Source organism: Haliotis cracherodii, unplaced genomic scaffold (assembly GCF_022045235.1).
Source record: "Haliotis cracherodii isolate W230 unplaced genomic scaffold, xgHalCrac1.p SCAF_5, whole genome shotgun sequence".
Lineage (NCBI taxonomy): Eukaryota > Metazoa > Mollusca > Gastropoda > Lepetellida > Haliotidae > Haliotis > Haliotis cracherodii.
The window spans coordinates 3,512,125-3,538,892 of record NW_027266308.1 but is presented as its reverse complement, the minus strand read 5'-3'; the positions used below and the strand labels follow the sequence as shown (position 1 = coordinate 3,538,892).

The window sequence follows — 26,768 nt, the reverse complement described above, 5'->3', positions numbered from 1 at the left end:
GTAGTATTATAGCAATCGGCAGCCATATTGCCATGTAGCAGACAACTTTCAGGAAGCGAAGTTAATTGTGAACATTTCATGACAAGCAGCATGACTGTCGATGCAGGAAAGGGGTTCACCCTTCCATCCGGCCCTTCGTCCTTATGTTTCGACAAAGAGGAGTTTATGAAGGTAGTTGTCTTAGATATGTTGATATCTGCATGCAATTAGTGCTATCAAACTCAACTCTGTCATGGAAAGAGTTACTTATCCGATCGTCGTCACATAGATCTACCAATATCATCATAACAATGAACATAGCAGTATCTAGCATCATTGAGATGGTGACATTTTCCTTGCGTTATGCAGTGAACATCGAGCCAAACTGAATGCAGCAGGAAGTCCCGGTTTTTTTTATATCAAAAACTAAATAAAAATATGATACATAGGCCTACGCCACCAGCTGAAATGAGAAGTGGAATGGGTATGGTTTAACTATTGGTTAAGATGCTACAAGTTGATATTAGCGGTATCATTTGTTTGTGTCTAGACCAGACAATCCAGTGATAGACATGATGAACATGGATCCACTCAGTTGGAATCGATGACATGTATCAACCAAGTCAGCGAGCCTGACCACCCGATCCCGTTAGTCGCCTTTTACGACAAGCATAGTCGCCTTTTACGGCAAGTATGGGTTGCTGAAGACCTATTCTAACCCGGAATCTTCACGGGACTAGCAGTATTAACCATGTTATGCATTCATTACTGTTCAGTGTTGTTTCCTTGTCTTTCAAGACCGAGTTCCATGTGGACCAGTTTGTCATCGAATGCCGGCGACACGTTCAGCTGGAGACACTGCGAGATGATCTCAACATATACCTAAAAATTCTTAAGAGTGCCATGATTGAACTCATCAACAAGGACTATGCTGACTTCGTCAACCTCTCAACTAACCTGGTTGGTACACTGATAGTGCTGATTATTGTGCTGGTAGCTGTCCCAGCAGGGAATGCAATAGCAATCATATTGTTGTATTCCATATGTAATGACAACAGTCCAGCCTGATAGTCATTGTGCCCAAGACCTGTCTCATAGAAACATAATGATGACATTTTTATTTATATCTCAACAGTGCCAGTCCTGTAACCATGGTAGTACTGATGTCACATTATTAGTCTTATTATTATGATTTAAACACAGTACATACAAACTCATATTCTTTTTTCAGTATTTTCCCAAAAATGAAAAATGGTTTGCTCGCTATGGTAAAAGATATGCAATAGAAGCAACTCTTCCTAGTCAGAGTACATTGCTGTTATTATTTCATCATATACTTTGATTCAGTTGCATTTTTTATTACCTTAGGTGGGGATGGACAAAGCCATCAACAATCTGACTGTCCCTCTTGGTCAGCTAAAGGAAGAGGTCTTGGTAAGTGTCTTTTTTATATTACCAATTTCAGCCTGTTGCTTGATTGTCAATTTTCAGTGTAGTTCTTGATGTTAATATTATTGAGCAGATGAGTAAATATTGCTTAATAACAAAAATCAGTGTTCATTCGAGATTACAAGAATAAAGGGCCCTTTAGGCCCAATAGGGACCCAAAATAGGGTCATCATGTTGAGGTATAATATGAGATTCATTCAAATTAGAAACCATGCACCCTACTGCTATATGTGGTAGTTAATTCTTGCGTCAGTATAAAAAAAATACCACACTCTGGAATGAACATGGGGACACGGGTGGCCCAGTCGTCTAAGGCACAGCGATCGCTGTGCAGAGTTGCGTCCCTTGGGCACGCCAGAAACCTATGATCGTGGGTTCGAATCCTGGTTCACCCCCATTATGTTTCTAGTTTTGTCAGCACCATACCCGTGCTCGTGGGTTTCACCGAAGTGGTAAACGTCCAAGACCTGCATCACTTAGGGCTTTCCTCCCACATTAAGCTGACACACCGTGATATAACTTGAATACAGTTAAAAGCGGTGTTAAACCCAACTCACTCATTTACTCGCTAGAATGAACACTGCAAGAGTATTATTTGATTCTTTGTTGAGCATTGTGGAAGTTTTGTAAGTTATATCTATTATGTTAATACAAGCAATTGTATGGAGGACAACGTTTTTATTAACACTGTTGCATAAAGAATGTCATCCATACAATTTAATTCTTCTTCTTGACATGGCAGTATTTCCAAAGACACGCCCTCATCTTGGCATTGATGGAACATTAAGACAAAAACTTAGTACAAATAGTGTGATGTATGCAAGCTTGTTCAATGTGACAATACACTGGTATTGAAGAATTCAGTGTTTCTGAATTAAGGCTTTGTGCATGTGTGCTGATTGTGAATTCATTCCTTCAGAGTGTCAGATCGGCAATGGATGAAGCAATAGCAGCTGTTGAAAACAAACTTAGAAAGCAACAGGAAGTGCAGAAAAAGAAGGTAAAGGAATCACAACTGGAACTGGATTGATAGCAAAGAAAATGAATATTGACCCAGAGAAAACAGAAGCATATTTTAAGAACAAGTTGTTTTATTGAGCATTTTATGATTTTCTGTTATGTCTAATGAGGTGTAACCATGGTACTTCCAGGCTTGCTTGCAGCGTTTGATGAACATAACACAGTCGGTGGAGAAGATTGAACGTCTTCTCGGCATCCAGGGATCGGAGTCGGGAGAAGACTCCCAGCATCCTGGGTAGGACTTATCCATATTGTTAAACTTTGTTCTTCATCCCCAGTTTCATTGTTATCTTTCCCATATTTGTACCTTTTAGTGTTAGAAATTAAGAGAGCCTTGGGGTCATTAAGGTCAGCATCTTTTGCATTTGTGTCTAGGTACATATATGTCTTTGGTATGTTACCAGTTATGACCGGGACCCCATAACAGTAATGTTACCTTATCATGTCTGGAGAGTTAACTTATGCAATTTCAACATCTTTATCCTTTCAATGCAATATATATGCTACGTTGCTAGCATCTGTACCAAACCTTCTTGATGAAAGTACTTTATTTGTACTGAAATGTTCGGATTTTATATACAAAAATATTTGTATGATCATTCAATGATGGATTTAAAAAAGTTCAATTTTAGGTGTCTCAGAAACCTTTGGCTTATCCTCTAAGAGAAGTCTTAAAGCACTGAATGAAACAGTAATCTGCCTCAAACAGAAACTCCCCTTTCCCCCTCGAATGTAAAGAAGTTGGTCCCTTAAAAATCATGGAAATCTGCTTTGCATGAAACCACTGAATCATAGACCTGTGAAGATCTGGGGTAGAATAGGTCTTCAGGAACCCATGCTTGCTGTAAAAGACAACTGTACTTGTCGTAAGAGGCGACTAAAAGGATCAGGTGGTCAGGCTCGCTGACTTGGTTGATGCATGTCATCATATTCCAATTGCATGGATCGATGCTCATGATGTCAATCACTGGATTGTCTGGACCAGACATGATTATTTACAGACCGCCATCATATAGCTGGAATATTGCTGAGTGTGGCGTTAAACAACAAATAAAAAAACAAAACACTTAGCAATACTACAGTGTTTTAAATTAGTATTGTAGTTTAGTAATGGTAATTTCCCCTATTGGGCGTACTGATTCATGCTAGTTGTGTATTTCAGCCAGCTGAGTGGTCAGCTGATTGAGAGAGTGGCCACGGAGTTCAATAAGCTGCAGTTCTACGTCACAAAGAGCAGGGGGCTGCCGCTGGTGGAGAGGATCCGACCTGTAAGTCTGCTTGATGAAAACAACATACTTCCATCATGTTCATAACATGCGAGGGGCGGTGGGGTAGCCTAGTGGTTAAGGCGTTTGCTCGTCACACCGAAAACCTGGGTTCAATTCCCCACATGGGTACAATGTGAAGTCCATTTCTGGTGTCCCCTGCCATGATATTGCTGGAATATTGCTAAAAGCGGCGTAAAACAATACTCACTCACTCACTCATAACATCAGCACTTGGTGTTTGAACTATACCTTACAAAAAAATTAACTGAGCTAGGCCTCCACAAGTGTTTCCGTCATTATCAATGTTTAACTTGAGTTATCATTTAGATACATTTAAGGTAGGACCTCTTGTGCTCTTGTTTGAACGAGATTGACTCTCAGCTATTCTGAAGAGAAAATATCAGAAATGTATCAAAAGTGGAAGGGGTTATAGGAATGGGTGCTGTCCGTCCATTCGTCACTTTTCGTTTCCGGGGCAGGACTTAAAAACCGTAAGAGACATCTTAACCAAACTTGGCACATAGATAGGTCTCCTTTCTGGTGCAAATCTTGAAAATCATACAGTATTTTATTCACCAAACTTGGCACAATGATAGGTCTAGTTGTAAACTGGTGCCTTTTGACAGTTTGTGATTTAAAAAAAAAATTCTTTCGAGTTTCTATGGCAACAACTTTGTCTTAGACTGAAAATAACGGTAGTGCTCCTTTCTGGAGTAAATCGTGAAAACCATACAATATTTCTTCACCAAACTTGGCACACAGGTAGGTCTAGTTGTAAACTGGTGCCTTTTGACAGTTTTTGATTTTAAAAAAAAATTCTTTCGAGTTTCTATGGCAACAATAACGGTAGTGCTCCTTTCTGGAGTAAATCGTGAAAACCATACAATATTTCTTCACCAAACTTGGCACACAGGTAGGTCTAGTTGTAAACTGGTGCCTTTTGACAGTTTTTGATTTAAAAAAAAAATTTTTTTCAAGTTTCTATGGCAACAATTTTGTCAGACTGAAAATAACGGTTGTGCTTCTTTCTGGAAAAAATCTTGAAAACCATACGATATTTCCTCACCAAACTTGGCACAATGATAGGACTAGTTGTACACTGTTGCCTTTTGTTAGTTTGGGATTTTCGAGTTTCCATAACAACGACTTTGTCTTAGACTGAAAATGGCAGTAGTACTCATTTCCTGAGTGCTAATGCCTTGCACATAGCTGGACATGTCATATTGGCAGGGGATATGAGTACGTTCTGTTTCTGATGGAGAAAGAGTGATTTACGTGCCACTGTTTGTGTTGCAGAGGATAGCAAACATCACTACCACATTGCAGTACAGCCTTGAAGGGTCCTTCCTGGACGGGCTGGAGTCCGGCAACACAGACATTCTCCGCCAGTGTTTGAGGACATACGCTCTCATCGACAAGACTAGGGATGCTGAGAATCTGTTTAAACTGCATATTGTGAAGCCTTACATGGAGGAGGTATCTATGTTGTTTTGTTGTTGATATGATGATGTCAGTCTCTGATTGAAACCCAGTGGGGATTCAAAGATAGTGAGGCCACCAGTTTGTGTAAAGACGTGTGGGGATTCCAGGGTAGTGTAGGTCCCCAGTACCCTGTGTTTGTTTTAGACATGTGGAGATTCCAGGGTAGTGTAGGTCCCCAGTACCCTCTGTTTGTTTCAAGACATGTGGAGATTCCAGGGTAGTATAGGTCCCCAGTACCCTGTGTTTGTTTCAAGACATGTGGAGATTCCAGGGTAGTGTAGGTCCCCAGTACCCTCTGTTTGTTTCAAGAAGTGTGGACATTCCAGGGTAGTATAGGTCCCCAGTACCCTGTGTTTGTTTCAAGACATGTGGAGATTCCAGGGTAGTGTAGGTCCCCAGTACCCTCTGTTTGTTTCAAGAAGTGTGGACATTCCAGGGTAGTATAGGTCCCCAGTACCCTGTGTTTGTTTTAGACATGGAGATTCTAGGGTAGTGTAGGTCCCCAGTACCCTGTGTTTGTTTCAAGACATGTGGAGATTCTAGGGTAGTGTAGGTCCCCAGTACCCTGTGTTTGTTTCAAGACGTGTGGAGATTCTAGGGTAGTGTAGGTCCCCAGTACCCTGTGTTTGTTTCAAGACATGTGGAGATTCCAAGGTAGTGTTGGTCCCCAGTACCCTGTGTTTGTTTCAAGACATGTGGAGATTCCAGGGTAGTGTAGGTCCCCAGTACCCTGTGTTTGTTTCAAGACATGTGGAGATTCCAGGGTAGTGTAGGTCCCCAGTACCCTGTGTTTGTTTCAAGACGTGTGGAGATTCTAGGGTAGTGTAGGTCCCCAGTACCCTGTGTTTGTTTCAAGACGTGTGGAGATTCCAGGGTAGTATAGGTCCCCAGTACCCTGTGTTTGTTTCAAGACGTGTGGAGATTCTAGGGTAGTGTAGGTCCCCAGTACCCTGTGTTTGTTTCAAGACGTGTGGAGATTCCAGGGTAGTATAGGTCCCCAGTACCCTGTGTTTGTTTCAAGACGTGTGGAGATTCCAGGGTAGTGTAGGTCCCCAGTACCCTGTGTTTGTTTCAAGACGTGTGGAGATTCCAGGGTAGTATAGGTCCCCAGTACCCTGTGTTTGTTTCAAGACATGTGGAGATTCCAGGGTAGTATAGGTCCCCAGTACCCTGTGTTTGTTTTAGACATGGAGATTCCAGGGTAGTGTAGGTCCCCAGTACCCCAGAGCTCCAGATAAGCTGCGTATCTGCGTGAAATATGCATCAGAAATGCAGAAATACACAGTAAAATATAATCCAAGCGTATCAAATACACAACGAACATTACAGATACGCTACAAAAATAAGACTTGTGCGTATCATCAAAATATTGTGAAGTAACCCTGCGTATTCGATTAACAAATCAGCAACTTATTTTGAAATTATAAAGGGGCATTCCGTCAACCTTGCCAAACTCCACGATGACAGTTACATCATGATATTTGCCATCACTCTTTCTTGTGGAAGTATCGTGGTATTTTTGAGTCCTATAAAGCTCTCGAACCCACACGACACGTTTGCAGGGACTAGATGACTAGTGTTTTTAAATATTTGACTTAAATACCCACATGTGTAAGAACTAGTGGGTAACAGAAATTTGAATACGCAGGTAGAATTACTGATACCCAATGATTTTAAAATGCATGGGTAAAATACCCACAACACCAAAAGCTTATCTGGAGCTCTGGTACCCTGTGTTTGTTTTAGACTTGTGGAGATTCCAGGGTAGTGTAGGTCCCCAGTACCCTGTGTTTGTTTCAAGACATGTGGAGATTCAAGGGTAGTAAAGGCCCCAGTACCCTGTGTTTGTTTTAGACATGGAGATTCCAGGGTAGTGTAGGTCCCCAGTACCCTGTGTTTGTTTCAAGACGTGTGGAGATTCCAGGGTAGTATAGGCCCCCAGTACCCTGTGTTTGTTTCAAGACATGTGGAGATTCCAGGGTAGTATAGGCCCCCAGTACCCTGTGTTTGTTTCAAGACATGTGGAGATTCAAGGGTAGTATAGGCCCCAGTACCCTGTGTTTGTTTCAAGACGTGTGGAGATTCCAGGGTAGTATAGGTCCCCAGTACCTGTGTTTGTTTCAAGAAGTGTGGAGATTCCAGGGTAGTATAGGTCCCCAGTACCCTGTGTTTGTTTCAAGAAGTGTGGAGATTCCAGGGTAGTATAGGCCCCTAGTACCCTGTGTTTGTTTCAAGACCTGTTTGGTGATTACATTTTACACAGCACTTGTGCTTACTTTCAGTTCATCAATGAGCAGTTCATCCGCTCCAGTAGCCAGGGGCTTCAAGGGCTGTATGGCAAGGTGCTTGAGTTCATCCCCAAGAAGTGTAAGATACTTAAGGACGTCACCAGTGGAGGGTCGGGGTAAGCAGTCTCTTGTGTCTGTTTCACTAAGGACATCCCTGTACTCATCATCAGACATAGTTACATTCAGCCAGCAGTGGTAACAATACATAATCAAAGCTTCACCAACCCAAATACTAATAACGATTGTAGCGACAAAACCCAGTATCTTTAAAATGACAAGTTATTACAGACTAACTGCTTCATAAGTAAGTACCGTATTCAATGAAATAAGTGCCCAGGGCGCTCTCAAAATTAGAAATAGGGGGCTCTTATTACAATATTATTTTGGTGAAAAATACAGAGTTGAAAGATAAATTTTGTGGTTTATCCTGACAGCCTGAAATGTTAATGTATGACAGATATATTTTTCCAGAATTTAATTGCCAATAATTGAGGGTGCATATAACACACGAGTGCGTATTATACGTGAAAAAATAGGTCTTGTGAACATTGATCAATCGGAAGGGGTGCCAATTTGGATTGTTCACTTGCCAATATATTAGCAGATACCGCCGTGGGCGCTTTTAAGAGCGGGGCGCTTATAAGAGCGGCGCACTTATTACGTCAAATACAGTATTAATTTTGAGACTGATCCTATCTCACACAAAGATAGGCATTTCTTCCTTCTGCTTTTGATCCTTATGTGTTCGGGCGAAATGTTTTTGGAAGCTGGAAACTTTGTTCAAGCACTTTTCCACATAAGGATCGAAAGAAGAATGAAGTAATACCTAGCATAGTGTGACATAGGATAAGTACATAGATATACAATTAAATGTAATACTTTCAAATTGTGATTTTTCAAAGGTACAGAATCTTGGCCACTGACTTAACTTTGTATTTTAGATGATAAACGAAGAGCAATCATTTAATGTCGCCTGAAACATGCTGATAAAGATCCACCACATGATGAAGAATTTGTAGCTGTGTTTCCATGAGTATGAATCATGTGTCCTATGGTGATTGTTTACAGAACTACGGAGATCGTGCGGGGCTACGACTTCCTGGTCAACTCGGTGTGGCCAGAGATTGTCAGCAACCTGGAGGCCAGGGTTCCATCTATATTTGCCCCGGGCAACCCAAACGTATTCCACGAGGTACTCATCTATTACGTATATTACGTCTTTGAGTTTCTCTTAAGTTGTTGTCAGAAACCCATGATAGGTTTGTTTCTTTATGAAATCAATTATTTTCTTTCTTCTGTTGTTCAGAAATACTTGATAAGCATGGATTTCCTGGGAAAGTTTGAGCGGATGTGTGGCTCTCAAGCCAGCGTGAAGCGTCTGAGAGAACACGCCAGCTACCACACCTACATGTCCAAGTGGAGCCTCCCAGTCTACTTCCAGATCAGGTAGAGTGCTGAGTGCTGGAGGCACACTGTGGCATCATACTGGTTGTAGTGGAGAGATTTGCCAATACTAGGGTCATCATACTGAAGGTGTAGGACACTGCTCAATACTAGGGTCATCATACTGATGGTGTATGACACTGCTCAATACTAGGGTCATCACACTGAAGGTGTAGGACACTGCTCAATACTAGGGTCATCATACTGAAGGTGTAGGACACTGCTCAATACTAGAGTCATCACACTGAAGGTGTAGGACACTGCTCAATACTAGGGTCATCATACTGAAGGTGTAGGACACTGCTCAATACTAGGGTCATCATACTGAAGGTGTAGGACACTGCTCAATACTAGGGTCATCACACTGAAGGTGTAGGACACTGCTCAATACTAGGGTCATCACACTGAAGGTGTAGGACACTGCTCAATACTAGGGTCATCACACTGAAGGTGTATGACACTGCTCAATACTAGAGTCATCACACTGAAGATGTAGGACACTGCTCAAATACTAGGGTCATCACACTGAAGGTGTAGGACACTGCTCAATACTAGGGTCGTCATACTGAAGGTGTAGGACACTGCTCAATACTAGAGTCATCATACTGAAGGTGTAGGACACTGCTCAATACTAGAGTCATCACACTGAAGATGTAGGACACTGCTCAATACTAGGGTCATCACACTGAAGGTGTAGGACACTGCTGAATACTAGGGTCATCATACTGAAGGTGTAGGACACTGCTCAATACTAGGGTCATCACACTGAAGATGTAGGACACTGCTCAATACTAGGGTCATCATACTGAAGGTGTATGACACTGCTCAATACTAGGGTCATCATACTGAAGGTGTATGACACTGCTCAATACTAGGGTCATCATACTGAAGGTGTAGGACACTGCTCAATACTAGGGTCATCATACTGAAGGTGTAGGACACTGCTCAATACTAGGGTCATCATACTGAAGGTGTAGGACACTGCTCAATACTAGGGTCATCATACTGAAGGTGTAGGACACTGCTCAATACTAGAGTCATCACACTGAAGGTGTAGGACACTGCTGAATACTAGGGTCATCATACTGAAGGTGTAGGACACTGCTCAATACTAGAGTCATCATACTGATGGTGTAGGACACTGCTCAATACTAGAGTCATCATACTGATGGTGTAGGACACTGCTCAATACTAGAGTCATCATACTGAAGATGTAGGACACTGCTCAATACTAGGGTCATCATACTGAAGGTGTAGGACACTGCTCAATACTAGAGTCATCATACTGAAGGTGTAGGACACTGCTCAATACTAGGGTCATCACACTGAAGGTGTAGGGACACTGCTCAATACTAGAGTCATCATACTGAAGGTGTAGGACACTGCTCAATACTAGAGTCATCATACTGAAGGTGTAGGACACTGCTCAATACTACAGTCATCACACTGAAGATGTAGGACACTGCTCAATACTAGGGTCATCATACTGAAGGTGTAGGACACTGCTGAATACTAGGGTCATCATACTGAAGGTGTAGGACACTGTTCAATACTAGGGTCATCACACTGAAGATGTAGGACACTGCTCAATACTAGGGTCATCATACTGAAGGTGTATGACACTGCTCAATACTAGGGTCATCATACTGAAGGTGTAGGACACTGCTCAATACTAGAGTCATCATACTGAAGGTGTAGGACACTGCTCAATACTAGGGTCATCATACTGAAGGTGTAGGACACTGCTAAATACTAGAGTCATCATACTGATGGTGTAGGACACTGCTCAATACTAGAGTCATCATACTGAAGGTGTAGGACACTGCTAAATACTAGAGTCATCACACTGAAGGTGTAGGACACTGCTCAATACTAGAGTCATCATACTGAAGGTGTAGGACACTGCTCAATACTAGGGTCATCATACTGAAGGTGTAGGACACTGCTCAATACTAGAGTCATCATACTGAAGGTGTATGACACTGCTCAATACTAGGGTCATAACACTGAAGGTGTAGGACACTGCTCAATACTAGGGTCATCATACTGAAGGTGTAGGACACTGCTCAATACTAGAGTCATCATACTGAAGGTGTAGGACACTGCTCAATACTAGAGTCATCACACTGAAGATGTAGGACACTGCTGAATACTAGGGTCATCATACTGAAGGTGTAGGACACTGCTCAATACTAGAGTCATCATACTGAAGGTGTAGGACACTGCTCAATACTAGGGTCATCATACTGAAGGTGTAGGACACTGCTCAATACTAGAGTCATCATACTGATGGTGTAGGACACTGCTCAATACTAGAGTCATCATACTGAAGGTGTAGGACACTGCTCAATACTAGGGTCATCATACTGAAGGTGTAGGACACTGCTCAATACTAGAGTCATCATACTGAAGGTGTATGACACTGCTCAATACTAGGGTCATAACACTGAAGGTGTAGGACACTGCTCAATACTAGGGTCATCATACTGAAGGTGTAGGACACTGCTCAATACTAGAGTCATCACACTGAAGGTGTAGGACACTGCTCAATACTAGAGTCATCATACTGAAGGTGTAGGACACTGCTCAATACTAGGGTCATCATACTGAAGGTGTAGGACACTGCTCAATACTAGAGTCATCATACTGAAGGTGTATGACACTGCTCAATACTAGAGTCATCACACTGAAGGTGTAGGACACTGCTGAATACTAGGGTCATCATACTGAAGGTGTAGGACACTGCTCAATACTAGAGTCATCATACTGAAGGTGTAGGACACTGCTCAATACTAGGGTCATCATACTGAAGGTGTAGGACACTGCTCAATACTAGAGTCATCATACTGATGGTGTAGGACACTGCTCAATACTAGAGTCATCATACTGAAGGTGTAGGACACTGCTAAATACTAGAGTCATCACACTGAAGGTGTAGGACACTGCTCAATACTAGAGTCATCATACTGAAGGTGTAGGACACTGCTCAATACTAGGGTCATCATACTGAAGGTGTAGGACACTGCTCAATACTAGAGTCATCATACTGAAGGTGTAGGACACTGCTCAATACTAGGGTCATCATACTGAAGGTGTAGGACACTGCTCAATACTAGAGTCATCACACTGAAGGTGTAGGACACTGCTGAATACTAGGGTCATCATACTGAAGGTGTAGGACACTGCTCAATACTAGGGTCATCACACTGAAGGTGTATGACACTGCTCAATACTAGGGTCGTCAAACTGAAGGTGTAGGACACTGCTAAATACTAGAGTCATCACACTGATGATTTAGGACACTGCTCAATACTAGAGTCATCACACTGAAGATGTAGGACACTGCTCAATACTAGGGTCATCATACTGAAGGTGTAGGACACTGCTCAATACTAGGGTCATCATACTGAAAGTGTAGGACACTGCTCAATACTAGGGTCATCACACTGAAGGTGTAGGACACTGCTCAATACTAGGGTCATGTTCCAGAATACTGAGGTCTAATAGGCATGAGGTGTTGTTTCCCTGATCTTATGTTTAACATTGCAGGTTCCAAGAAATAGCTGGATCTTTGGAGACTGCGCTCATGACTGGATTTAACAATTCCCCAGGTTTGATGCTTTTCTTATAAACCTGTAGTGAAATCATCCTCTTGTTCTCACAGTTCTTCACAAAGTGGAAAGCCTGCGATCCGTTGCTGTATCCATGCCCAGGGTGTTCTGAGAACTTTCTGGGGGCACGGGTGGCCCAGTCGTCTAAGGTGCCACAATTCGCTGTGCAGAGTTGCGTCCCTTGGGCACGCCAGAAACCTATGATTGTGGGTTCGAATCCTGGTTTGCCCCGATTATGTTTCTAGGTTTGTCAGCACCATACCCCTGCTGGTGGGTTTCACCGAAGTGGTAAACGTCTTGAGACCTGCATCACTTCGGGCTTTCCTCCCACATTAAGCTGACACACCGTGATATAACTGGAACAGTGTTCAAAGCGGTGTTAAACCCAACTCACTCACTCACACTCACTGAGAACGTTCTAACATGATTGAAAAGTGTTATGTCACACAAGATTTATGAACATCATTTTAGTATCATCTAATTTTGATTTTATACTGGCTATAAATCATGATTTTTTGTCCATGACATGAATCAGACCTGCAACCTCAGCTTACTCGGCTCTTCGCGCCTTACTCCGTGTTAGACTACTTCCCTGGTCTTCCGGAGAGCCGAAGGTCCAGGGTTCGATCCCCGTCCGCGTCGATGTTAAAAGATGGTACTTGTTGTTACCCTGTCTTGCAATCAGCATAAAGGGGCTAAAACATGGTCTTGTTGGCTCTGCATCAGTATACTGTGTCTGAGTGGGGTATTCATGTTAAACTGCAGCATGGTCTCTCAGTGGGCTAGCACTATAAATCGGCATCAGTCCGGACTAGTACAAGCAGCCACACAAACACACACACGTGCATGCACCTCACTATATAATTGCAATCACTTGGAAGCGACGATAAACCCCATTTCACCTCACCTTTTCCATGTGAGAAGTTTCTGCTCCAGTGACCACACCACATTGTAGGCTTATCACATGACCGGGCTTTTCTCTTGTTTGTAAACACACACGCTTATTCTGAAATAAGAACAGATGGCCCTAACATGCCTAATGCAAGTCTTTCGTACCCTTTACATATTGTTTTGCATAATTACATAGATATGCTACTACAACTGCAACACCCAGGTGCATGACAGTATAGCTCCACGAAGTGACCAAATCGCTAGTTCTCCATGGCTTCGATGACAGCAGGTGGAGCTGTACAATAAATGTAAACAAAGGATAAATACGCAAATGAAAATAGTTTTTCACATTTTAGGTTGTTTTCTCAATGGAAGTTCATTTCATAACATGTGTATCTAAGTGTCGACTTGTCAAAAATGAAAAATGGAAGCAGGCAAACAAATGTCCACAAGGAACTCTGGGTAGGAGAGGGGCGGTAGGGTAGCCTAGTGGTTAAAGCGTTCGCTCATCACGCCGAAGACCCGGGTTCGATTCCCGACATGGGTACAATGTGTGAAGCCCATTTCTGGTGTCCCCCGCCGTGATATTGCTGGAATATTGCTAAAAGCGGCGTAAAACCATACTCACTCACTCACTCACTCTGGGTAGGAGAGTCTTCTACGTGATTGGCTTCATGCGACCGAGACATTTATATTTGATAAACACTGGCTTCTAATCCAATCAAGCTGGAAATTAGTATTTTGTATGTCAACCATGACAGGCCTCAAAGTTGCGACTAAAACGGTCGCCAATGCGACCAGAATTTCAGTTTGTCTACTCTCTAAAATTCAGAGGTAGCCAAATGACTACCTTGAAAATATGTTGTGGCGACTAAATTCTATTGCTACACATATGTAGACACAAAAATAAATATGTCTGCTACAAATTGTCCTCGCCAAAAATTCCTCTTTAAGTCAACAATGAATCAAAATCGATAAATATTAATGTAATTATTATTGTATTTTAGTTGATAGTTTATTGGATAAGCAAGGATATACCTACATAATATAGTAACATGAATTGCATCATTGTTTGAGTCACAAATAACAAAACTCAAGTACAGCTTCCACTAATATACAATTCCAAGACTAGTGCTATAACTTGTACATATAATAGTTATTTGATAGAAGATAATTTCAAATGCTTTTGGCTTCCTACAATATTGGCTTGACTTCTTAATTTTACCTGGAAAAAAATACTTGTAGCCATATGGCTACTTGGTAAAAATTTAAACTTTGAGGCCTGCGTGAGAAAAACACATATTCACTTCAATTTGCCTCTAATAGATTCCATGACTAGAAGTCAGTTAATGTGTGCAATGCTTGGGTTGTCGGCTTCGCTGGGCAGAACTATATTGTTTCGGTTTGTTTAATTAGCATGGACTAAAGGTGGGACACCACACTTGGAAATTATTTCATGCATGATTTAAGAACACCCAGAACCGTTAACAAACTGGCCCCTTAATCTGACATGTCACTTCAGTTGTCTGCAAGCTGTACATGCTCTTTCTCTCTCTCGCTTTATATTTTCAACCAAACCTCGGAGTCGTGTTTTAACTGTGTAATGGCACTGTAGATAGTTCTTGTCGTATTTCCTTTTTCCTTTTGATGGATTGATTACTCAATGCTGAAGATTTCAATCCTTTTCAGAAAATCCTCATGGCTTCCATTTGCTGTCGACGTCTTCCCTGTGGGACTCCCTCCAGATCTGCTGGCGGGACGGTGTCTACCTGTCCTCACTGTCTCACAGGTTCCTCAAACTCAACCTGCAGATGCTGTCTCGCTACACCGCCTGGCTGGAGGAGGTGCTTGAAGAGGAGGTACGTTGAGGAGGAGGGTGGGTGGTGAATGTCTGTGTGTGTTTGGGGGGAGGAGAGGGGAGCACAGGAAGTGGGTAGGTGGGGTGGGGTAGAACAGGAAGAGGAGGTAGGTTGAGGAGGATAGGGGGGTGGTGAATGTCTGTGTGTGTTGGGGGGGAGGAGAGGGGAGCACAGGAAGTGGGTAGGTGGGGTGGGGTAGCACAGGAAGAGGAGGTACGTTGAGGAGGAGGGTGGGTGGTGAATGTGTGTGTGTGTTGGGGGGGAGGAGAGGGGAGCACAGGAAGTGGGTAGGTGGGGTGGGGTAGCACAGGAAGAGGAGGTAGGTTGAGGAGGATAGAGGGTGGTGAATGTCTGTGTGTGTTGGGGGGAGGAGAGGGGAGCACAGGAAGTGGGTAGGTGGGGTGGGGTAGCACAGGAAGAGGAGGTAGGTTGAGGAGGATAGGGGGGTGGTGAATGTCTGTGTGTGTTGGGGGGGAGGAGAGGGGAGCACAGGAAGTGGGTAGGTGGGGTGGGGTAGCACAGGAAGAGGAGGTAGGTTGAGGAGGATAGGGGGGTGGTGAATGTCTGTGTGTGTTGGGGGGGAGGAGAGGGGAGCACAGGAAGTGGGTAGGTGGGGTGGGGTAGCACAGGAAGAGGAGGTAGGTTGAGGAGGATAGGGGGGTGGTGAATGTCTGTGTGTGTTGGGGGGGAGGAGAGGGGAGCACAGGAAGTGGGTAGGTGGGGTGGGGTAGCACAGGAAGAAGAGGTAGGTTGAGGAGGATAGGGGGGTGGTGAATGTCTGTGTGTGTTGGGGGGGAGGAGAGGGGAGCACAGGAAGTGGGTAGGTGGGGTGGGGTAGCACAGGAAGAGGAGGTAGGTTGAGGAGGATAGGGGGGTGGTGAATGTCTGTGTGTGTTGGGGGGGAGGAGAGGGGAGCACAGGAAGTGGGTAGGTTGAGGAGGATGGGGAGGGGGGGGGGAGTGCAGAAGATGGGGGGAGTGCAGAAGATGGGGGGGCTTTGGAATGCAAGAAAAAGGAGGTAGGATGGGTGGGGGAGTGCTGGAGGAGGGTTAGGTTGAGGAAGCAGGGGGGTTGGGGGGGGGGGGGGGAGAGTGCTTGAAGAGAAGGTAGGTGAGATGGAAGAGAGCAGATGAGGATGTAGAGAAGGTTGATGGGGGCGAAGGGTTATAAAAAATAAGTGGACGTGAATGAGGGCAGTTACCAGAAGTGTAGACATTTAGTAACCATTTTTTTTTGGACTGAATTAATTGAATTTTCAATTTCCACAATTATCAAAAATTGTATTACCAGAAATAATCTTAAGAATGCAAGAAGACACATATCGAGGATTACAATACGATACATTTCCTTCTGTGATAGAATGCAAGAAGAAAAGAGTCACAGCAGGAGAAGCCAACAAAACTGAGGACTGTGTCCTCCACGGGGAACCTGGAGAGGCTGAACGGAGCGGGGGACATGCTCCGGTCCTCCTCCCCACAACCCCCGGAGAGATCCCCATCCCCTGCAACCCCTCCCATCACCATCGGACAGATCGTCTGTCTGCTGGCGGATGCTGAGCGGCTAGCTGACACGGTCAGTGACATTCAATTCAAACAGAAAGCATTTGGTATGATTGAAAATATGTAGCAAGTTTTAGTGGTTGCAAGAAGTTAAAACATTGATCAAAAATTAATCTTTAGCTACCTCTATGACAGAACATCTTGTTATTATTTGGTTTATAAGGTTTATTTGCAATTTCTCACCATTATAAGATCATTACTGCCATATCAAAGATTATACAGTTACCTGTAAATACATTGGAAGCAAAATATTGCTATTTTTATGATCAGTAAATTGTCTACTGAGTAATACCAGGACAGAGTTCACCAGAGGAACTTCTGTTGTCTTGCAATGGGATGCTGCGGTTCAGATGTTAGTTCGTTTATCAAGCACGTGATCAGCAGCTGGGTTGAACGTGGTTATGGCTAATATTACATCTACACTCTTTGTCCCTTTCATCAATCTCATTAAAATCTGATCTTAGTTCTCGCTATCGCTAATCAAAGATCTGAGGACATCCCATTAAGGGTCACGTCAGAACGACCTTTCATCCAACCTATCAGAGCGTCTCGCTAACCAGATCATGAAAGTGACTGTCGGAATGTGTTTTCTAATCATGCAACCACGACGGGGTATTCCGAAAGACAGTTACGGGTTTTATGATTATATCCATACAATCTAGGCCATCTATAAGCCATTCCAGAACGTTCTTATCAGTTTTAATTTTTTTAATCGAGAATATTTCATAATATATTTCGAAGCGTAGTCGCCAGTTTGAAACTAGTGTCGTAAAGCTCGAGAAAGCTGCCTTCAGATTGGCTAATGTCGATTTCTTGTCAATCATTTCATTGGTCGGTCAAAATTCATATCTGACGTGACCCGTAATGGGATGTCCTCAGATCTTTGTTTAGCGGTAGCGAAAAACTAAGATCTGATATTAATGAGATTGCCCCTTTCATCATCCTTGTTTGTTTGTTGTTAATGTCCATAAACTATAGCTGTGTCCTGGATGTTGCAGCTACCAGACCTCTTCCTCAACACTGTGAAGCCTAAGCTAGAAGCAGATGGATTTCCCAACCCTGACAGCTTGAAAGGTTTGGATTATGTGACAAAATGTATTCATCTACAGTCAAACCCCTTTGTCTCACAATTCGATGTGTCGAGTCCCCAGGTGTGTGTGGAACTACCGGTCTTGTCCCAGCAACTCTTCCTTCGTTTATCACCATTTTAGCCCTTATGTATCAAGCTGGATTCCCTATTGCCACAAACTCAATGAGAACTCTAGATAAGCTGCGTATCTGCGTAAAATACGCATCAGAAATGCAGAAATATGCAGTAAAATAAAATCCAAGTGTATCAAATACGCAACGAATATTACAGATACGCTACAAAAGTAAAACTTGTGTGTATCATCAAAATATTGTGAAGTAGCAAATCAGCAACTTATTTTGAAATTATAAACGGGCATTCCGTCAACCTTGCCAAACTCCACGATGACAGTTACATCATGATCATTTGCCATCACACTTTCTTGTGGAAGTGTCGTGGTATTTTTGAGTCCTATAAAGCTCTCGAACCCACATGACACCAGTTTGCAGGGACTAGATGAATAGTGTTTTTAAATATTTAACTTAAATACCCACATGTGTAAAAACTAGTGGGTAACAGAAATTTGAATACCCAGATTGAATTACTGATACCCAATGATTTTAAAATGCATGCGTAAAATACCCACAACATCAAAAGCTTATCTGGAACTCTGCTCAATTTATAGTCCAAGAGTTGAAAATAAGTTACGATTTACTGTGACAAGTAGGAGATCGAAATAATTGTTTTTGAAAAACACAACTTTGTCAAACACGCTGTCAAACATAATGACGTCATCACAATATGGTGTTTAACATCAGAGACAGGAGACTGTTGATTGGCCTGAGTAAAGCAGCGTTAGAAACTAACACTTTTAGTCCACTAGTCCTTATAATGATAATATATAGCAAAACCCTTAAATATGGCAAATTTCTACTAGTCCTTATGATACCTTAACTATTGGGCAGTTTGGCCCGGACGACAGGACTAGTGCCAATTTTTTAACGTTGTAACGTCTGTCACGATTTGTCAGTTAGGGTGAAAACATGGCTGAGCAATCTAGTGAAGGACCTGGCTTAACATGGGGGACAACTTTACCACGTTTGCTTTCTGTCTGATGGTCAAACTGTAGAACATTAGTCAAACGATGTGTCGACCCCTGGATAAGTCAGCTATTTTTCTGGTCCCCATGAGTTCGAGAAAACTGGTTCTGTGTTTGTACAAAATATTTCATCACAATATATAATTAGTAACGGTCACAGAGATGATTACTGACAGATTGAAATGGACACATGATTAGATTTTAGTTTCATTAGCTCAACTTAACTCCATAACCATCTTCCCAAGGCAAGGGAATTAACTGTAAGAGTCCAGTTTCCACCCTTGCCGAACTGGACTGGAATTTCTGGGCTTGATCATAGCGCCACCAGTGGCTATTGCGTTATGTCCCTTTTGTGCTCCTCCTTTTGACCAATCATATTCCACCACAAAACACTAATTACTAGTGAAAATGAGTGGTAAAAACGTAAATATTTTCATCCGTTACGCCATACTTGACACTGCCAACTGTAAGTCGTTAGTGTGCCATGTATTTGGCCATCCTGTCTATGAAAACAATTGTGATTGTGATTGCCAAAGATAAGAGCACATGCAAATATCATGATACATATCGGATCGCACAGTTGGTGTATCGTCCCAGCCCTAGATGTTTGTAATGTGTATTTCATGTTTGCTTCAGACACTTTTGTTGAATGTGGGTCATCTGTGTTGGAGAGGCTGCCCAAGTTCCAAGTGTTTGTGTCAGGAGACTTGATTGGTCAGTGCTGTGTCTATCTCAAGCAAGTCAGCGACATCCCCCGCTTGTATAGAAGGACCAACAGAGATGTGAGTCAAAATTGTCACCACAGCAGTTGTGTCCCTTTGTATACTTGACACTGCATGGTGACATTCCTGGATAATCCACACATGGGTACAATGCGTGAAGCTCATTTCTGGTGTCCCCCTGCCGTGATATTGCTGGAATATTGCTAAACGTGGCGTTAAACCATACTCACTCACTCATTCCTGGCTAATCTAAATTGCCCCGTTTTGTAAAGGGCAAAACAGTCAGGACCAGACTTTAATATTGGTGTCAGTAGGTAATCTCTTGGCTTTGTGTAAGTTTTATAAAACCTTGGAGCCAAAAATTTGGATGTTTCATTGAATCTTATCTTGAGGCATGGTCACTTCCTGCAGGGATAGAAAATGTCACTGGCATAAATCAGGCTAATCGATGACAAATTGAAATTCTGCATATGGTGGTACGTGGTCCTTTGCACAGCGCACAGCGCACAGGTCACATAGAGTCACGGAGAGTCCTTGGATGGGTGACCATATTTCGGCAGCTTGGCTCCTGAGAGCTTCTAGGCTTCAGTGCGAGTGTGAGTGAGTTGGGTTTATCGCCGCTTTTAACAGTATTCCAGTTATATCACGGCGTGTCAGCTTAATGTGGGAGGAAAGCTCAAAGTGATGCAGGTCTCGGACGTTTACCACTTCGTTGAAACCCAAGAGCAGGGGTATGGTGCTGACAAACCTAGAAAGATAATCTGGGCGAACCGGGATTTGAACCAATCATAGGTTTCTGGCGTGCCCAAGGGACGCAACTCTTCACAACGAATCGCGGCGCCTTAGACGACTGGACCACCCGTGCCCCCTCTAGGCTTCAGCCCTGCCCCACACTGAAGCACCTGTAACACATGTGGAGTCTCCTTGGGCAAGTGACTTTGTTCGAAATGTGCCTCTGTTCACCCAGCAGTGAGTGGGTACCTGGTAGGATGGGATGGCAATGTGGTTGAAACCTAGCGCCTAACAGGCACCTTGGGTTGTATACTCCCAAGGGAGCTGAGAATGATTCTTGAGTGCGGATTGATCTAGTGACAGGGTAATAATAATGCTTTGAGCATGCCCCTGAGTGTTGTGGAAATATGCGCAATATAAATAGCCTATTATTATTAATATTAGGTACCCAGCAAACCATCGACGTACATCATCAGTTTGGGGAAACCGCTGAAACTGTTCCTGGATGAGCATGCAGAGGCCTTGGGAGGTAAACTGCGAACAGGCTTCCTCAAGACAGTCTTCAGCAGTCTAGCAGAACAGTGAGTTGTTGCTTGCCTTAACGGATATAGCTAGTGACTATTATTACTACCTGAATGTACTGGTTGCAATCTCAATGGGTCTGGAGGGCCAGATCAGCTCCCTGTATGTTCCATGCTCATCTTTAGTTAGAGATGCCATGTCGTAATGGGTCCCTAGGATATGCTTGTCTCCAGTTAGATATGCCATATCAGAATAGGTCCCTAGGATATGCTAGTCTCCAGGTAGATATGCCATATCAGAATAGGTCCCTAGGATATGCTTGTCTTCAGGTAGAGATGCCAGAATAGGTCCCCAGTATCCCATGCTTGTCTCCAGGTGGGGATATCTCATGTCTGTCGTAAGAGCCGATTAGTAGTGAAGGAGTGATCATCAGGAGGCTTGGATTGTTGCTCATGCTGTCAACCACTGGTTTGTCTGGCCCAGATCTGTTATTTACAAGCTGCAGGAAAAATGATTAGAAGTTATCCACAGGGGTTCTTGAAATGTTGCATTCTAAATGACTAATTGCTCACTGAGAAACACTTCAACACAAGATGTTTATACGTACTGCATAGAGAATGTAAACCCCTACTTTCAAATTACCAGATATTTTGGAGTCACCTCAGAGGTGTTGTCGTCGGTCAAGAAGATGGAGGACAGTTTGAAGCGCCTGAAGAAGGCTCGGGGAACAGACAAGACTGGAGGGGGACAGGGGATCTCAGATGATGACAAGATCAGGCAGCAGCTCATCATTGACATTGCCAACTTTGGGGAACAGGTCAGTAGCCATGGGTATATCTGAGAGAACAGCTCAGTAGCCATGGGTATATCTGAAGGAACAGGTCAGTAGCCATGGGTATATCTGGGGAACAGGTCAGTAGCCATGGGTATATCTGGGGAACAGGTCAGTAGCCATGGGTATATCTGAGGGAACAGGTCAGTAGCCATGGGTATATCTGGGGAACAGGTCAGTAGCCATGGGTATATCTGAGGGAACAGGTCAGTAGCCATGGGTATATCTGGGGAACAGCTCAGTAGCCATGGGTATATCTGAGGGAACAGGTCAGTAGCCATGGGGACATCTGAGGGAACAGGTCAGTAGCCATGGGGACATCTGAGGGAACAGGTCAGTAGCAATGGGGATATCTGGGGAACAGGTCAGAAGCCGTGGGGATATCTGAGGGAACAGGTCAGTAGCCATGGGGACATCTGAGGGAACAGGTCAGTAGCCATGGGGACATCTGAGGGAACAGGTCAGTAGCAATGGGGATATCTGGGGAACAGGTCAGAAGCCGTGGGGATATCTGAGGGAACAGGTCAGTAGCCATGGGGACATCTGAGGGAACAGGTCAGTAGCAATGGGGATATCTGGGGAACAGGTCAGTAGCCATGGGTATATCTGAGGTAACAGGTCAGTATTTGTCAGGGCACCTTTTAGGGAACAGGTCAGTAGCCATGGGGATATCTGAGGGAACAGCTCAGTAGCCATGGGGATATCTGGGGAACAGCTCAGTAGCCATTGGGATATCTGAGGGAACAGCTCAGTAGCCATGGGGATATCTGAGGGAACAGGTCAGAAGCCATTGGGATATCTGAGGGAACAGCTCAGTAGCCATGGGGACATCTGAGGGAACAGCTCAGTAGCCATGGGGATATCTGAAGGAACAGGTCAGAAGCCATGGGTATATCTGAAGGAACAGGTCAGAAGCCATGGGGACATCTGAGGGAACAGCTCAGTAGCCATGGGGATATCTGAGGTAACAGGTCAGAAGCCATGGGTATATCTGAAGGAACAGGTCAGTAGCCATGGGTATATCTGAGGTAACAGGTCAGTAGCCATGGGTATATCTGAGGGAACAGCTCAGTAGCCATGGTGATATCGGTGGGAACAGCTCAGTAGCCATGGGGATATCTGAGGGAACAGGTCAGTAGCCATGGGGACATCTGAGGGAACAGGTCAGTAGCCATGGGTATATCTGAGGGAACAGCTCAGTAGCCATGGGGAAATCTGGGGAACAGCTCAGTAGCCATGGGGATATCTGAGGGAACAGGTCAGTAGCCATGGGGATATCTGGGGAACAGGTCAGTAGCCATTGGTATATCTGAGGGAACAGGTCAGTAGCCATGGGGAAATCTGGGGAACAGCTCAGTAGCCATGGGGATATCTGAGGGAACAGGTCAGTAGCCATGGGGATATCTGGGGAACAGGTCAGTAGCCATGGGTATATCTGAGGTAACAGCTCAGTAGCCATGGGTATATCTGAGGGAACAGGTCAGTAGCCATGGGGACATCTGAGGGAACAGGTCAGTAGCCATGGGTATATCTGAGGGAACAGGTCAGTAGCCATGGGGATATCTGAGGGAACAGGTCAGTAGCCATGGGTATATCTGGGGAACAGGTCAGTAGCCATGGGGATATCTGAGGGAACAGGTCAGTAGCCATGGGTATATCTGAGGGAACAGGTCAGTAGCCATGGGTATATCTGAGGGAACAGGTCAGTAGCCATGGGGACATCTGAGGGAACAGGTCAGTAGCCATGGGGATATCTGGGCAACAGGTCAGTAGCCATGGGTATATCTGAGGGAACAGGTCAGTAGCCATGGGGACATCTGAGGGAACAGGTCAGTAGCCATGGGGATATCTGGGCAACAGGTCAGTAGCCATGGGGACATCTGAGAGAACAGGCAGGTAGCCATCATGGCAACTTTGGGGAACAGGGCTCCATTCCTAGAAACACGTCCATTACTATGTTAAGTCTGTCTATGGAAGGCAGCTATTAAGATAGTGTTGAAACTGGCATGTGTACTGGAGCCTAAGTCAGCAGCAGCGGCCTACAGGACAACAGGTGGTGCAATCAGCAGGTTGATTACCTCGCTTTACATGAGCAGACCCAGTGGTTAGTCCAGAGTCATGTTCTGTATGTCATCGTGCTTGTGTTCCAGGTTGAAGCGTTCGGTGTTTCGCCAGACCCAGCGGTTTGTCCAGAGTCATGTTCTGTATGTCATCGTGCTTGTGTTCCAGGTTGAAGCGTTCGGTGTTTCGCCAGACCCAGTGGTTTGTCCAGAGTCATGTTCTGTATGTCATCGTGTTTGTGTTCCAGGTTGAAGCGTTCGGTGTTTCGCCAGACCCAGCGGTTTGTCCAGAGTCATGTTCTGTATGTCATCGTGCTTGTGTTCCAGGTTGAAGCGTTCGGTGTTTCGCCAGACCCAGTGGTTTGTCCAGAGTCATGTTCTGTATGTCATCGTGTTTGTGTTCCAGGTTGAAGCGTTCGGTGTTTCGCCAGACCCAGTGGTTTGTCCAGAGTCATGTTCTGTATGTCATCGTGCTTGTGTTCCAGGTTGAAGCGTTCGGTGTTTCGCCAGACCCAGTGGTTTGTCCAGAGTCATGTTCTGTATGTCATCGTGCTTGTGTTCCAGGTTGAAGCGTTCGGTGTTTCGCCAGGCTCAGTGGTTTGTCCAGAGTCATGTTCTGTATGTCATCGTGCTTGTGTTCCAGGTTGAAGCGTTCGGTGTTTCGCCAGGCTCAGTGGTTTGTCCAGAGTCATGTTCTGTATGTCATCGTGCTTGTGTTCCAGGTTGAAGCGTTCGGTGTTTCGCCAGACCCAGTGGTTTGTCTAGAGTCATGTTCTGTATGTCATCGTGCTTGTGTTCTAGGTTGAAGCGTTCGGTGTTTCGCCAGGCTCAGCGGTTTGTCCAGAGTCATGTTCTGTATGTCATCGTGCTTGTGTTCCAGGTTGAAGCGTTCGGTGTTTCGCCAGACCCAGTGGTTTGTCCAGAGTCATGTTCTGTATGTCATCGTGCTTGTGTTCCAGGTTGAAGCGTTCGGTGTTTCGCCAGGCTCAGTGGTTAGTCCAGAGTCATGTTCTGTATGTCATCGTGCTTGTGTTCCAGGTTGAAGCGTTCGGTGTTTCGCCAGACCCAGTGGTTTGTCCAGAGTCATGTTCTGTATGTCATCGTGCTTGTGTTCCAGGTTGAAGCGTTCGGTGTTTCGCCAGACCCAGTGGTTTGTCCAGAGTCATGTTCTGTATGTCATCGTGCTTGTGTTCCAGGTTGAAGCGTTCGGTGTTTCGCCGGACCCAGTGGTTTGTCCAGAGTCATGTTCTGTATGTCATCGTGCTTGTGTTCCAGGTTGAAGCGTTCGGTGTTTCGCCAGACCCAGCGGTTAGTCCAGAGTCATGTTCTGTATGTCATCGTGCTTGTGTTCCAGGTTGAAGCGTTCGGTGTTTCGCCAGACCCAGCGGTTAGTCCAGAGTCATGTTCTGTATGTCATCGTGCTTGTGTTCCAGGTTGAAGCGTTCGGTGTTTCGCCAGGCTCAGTGGAAGGGTATGACAAACTGCAGGAGTTGTCACAGGAGGCCAAGGCTGCCATGACATCACCCTAGACTGGTGCTGGACGCAGTGATGTCCCAATAATATAAGAGTAACACTATTTTTCAGGGCATTATCGTTTGCAGAAGCCCGAGGTCTTCCATTAACTGCCTGACGAAGTAGGGCAGTTGAAAGGACTGAGGGCTTCTGCAAATGATAATGCCCTGACAAATAGTGTTACCGTTATTATAGCTAAAATTGATAGAATTTGTAAATAAAAATTTACCACAATATCGGTTTTGAAGTATTTACTGCAATCAACACAAATTTCACTGACCCGCTTTTACAAATACGAAAATGTCATTGAACAAACCAGATGACGTCATTATTGAACGTGACGTCACCTTTCCTTATCCTTATGACGTAACCTAACAACGAGCGTGATAATGGCTGGTGGTCAAGCAATATGAGGGCATTACCGAGTTACAGTGGCCCGCTTATTTCTAATAACATGCGGGTGGTTAAATGATAATTCTATCCATTTTAGCTATAATACACTTTATAACAGTGTTGCTTGGGATGGACGTACCTTGGGATGTACACAAACTCCTGAAATTTGAAAAGATGAATTTTTTCAGACTTTTCACTGCATTTGTATCCATTTTCTTGAATGAATATCTGTTCATGGGACTCAAGTGCTTGGATGTGCTCTAAGACAGATAGAGGATGCGTGACAGTACTTTAAAAAGGACTACATTTATATCCTGATGAAGTAGTCACTTATCCCTGTCTGCAACATGGACTGTGGGATGTCAGTGGACTTGGGAACATCCATCGCTGTTTCCATGCACTGATTTATACTAAACACTTGGGTTTGTCAGAAAGGCTGTTGTTAGGAACTTGTCTTGTGGGGTATTTAGAAGTACTTGTGTTTTTTTCTTGATCCATTTATGAAACCAGTGTTAGGTCAGATAAACCAGTACAATGAAATCTGTATTCAACAACCTGTGTTGGGAATATTTTGTGCATTTTGTTTTATTATCAAATATTCTCCAATTTACTATGCAAAATGTGTAGGGACACCTCTATTCGTAGACATGTAAATTTCAACACTTTGCAATTGTCTGTAGAAAAGATATGTAAATTTCGACACTTTGCAACTATCTGTGTAAAGATATGTAAATTTCGACACTTTGCAACTATCTGTGTAAAGATATGTAAATTTCGACACTTTGCAACTATCTGTGGAAAAGATATGTAAATTTCGACACTTTGCAAATCTCTGTAGAAAAGATGTGTAAATTTCAACACTTTGCAACTATCTGTGGAAAATTGACATAAAAGAAAAAAATATTGCAAAAATAGTTACTCATGCATGTAATTACAGAACAGCAGAGATGTCAATTCTTTGACAATTTCTTTTAAAAA

General features: G+C 43.9%; 1 protein-coding gene across 2 annotated transcripts; it reads left to right on the top strand.

The window, feature by feature from the left end:
- The first annotated feature begins 27 nt into the window (after positions 1-27).
- On the top strand, positions 28-26,677 carry LOC139443100 (conserved oligomeric Golgi complex subunit 2-like). 2 transcript variants are annotated; one of them, XM_071224039.1, is made up of 18 exons: positions 28-171; positions 778-939; positions 1,348-1,413; positions 2,348-2,428; positions 2,580-2,683; positions 3,611-3,716; positions 5,013-5,192; positions 7,481-7,602; positions 8,555-8,678; positions 8,793-8,932; positions 12,479-12,540; positions 15,121-15,290; positions 16,650-16,862; positions 17,848-17,923; positions 19,654-19,799; positions 20,916-21,052; positions 21,639-21,810; positions 25,319-26,677. In XM_071224039.1, exons 1-18 carry the CDS (start codon positions 79-81, stop codon positions 25,412-25,414), a joined length of 2,250 nt encoding a protein of 749 aa, XP_071080140.1. In that variant the 5' UTR covers positions 28-78; the 3' UTR covers positions 25,415-26,677. The 2 variants fall into 2 exon arrangements, with proteins under 2 accessions (XP_071080140.1, XP_071080141.1); XM_071224040.1 differs by lacking the exon at positions 25,319-26,677 and adding an exon at positions 24,450-24,551.
- Positions 26,678-26,768: the final 91 nt, after the last annotated feature.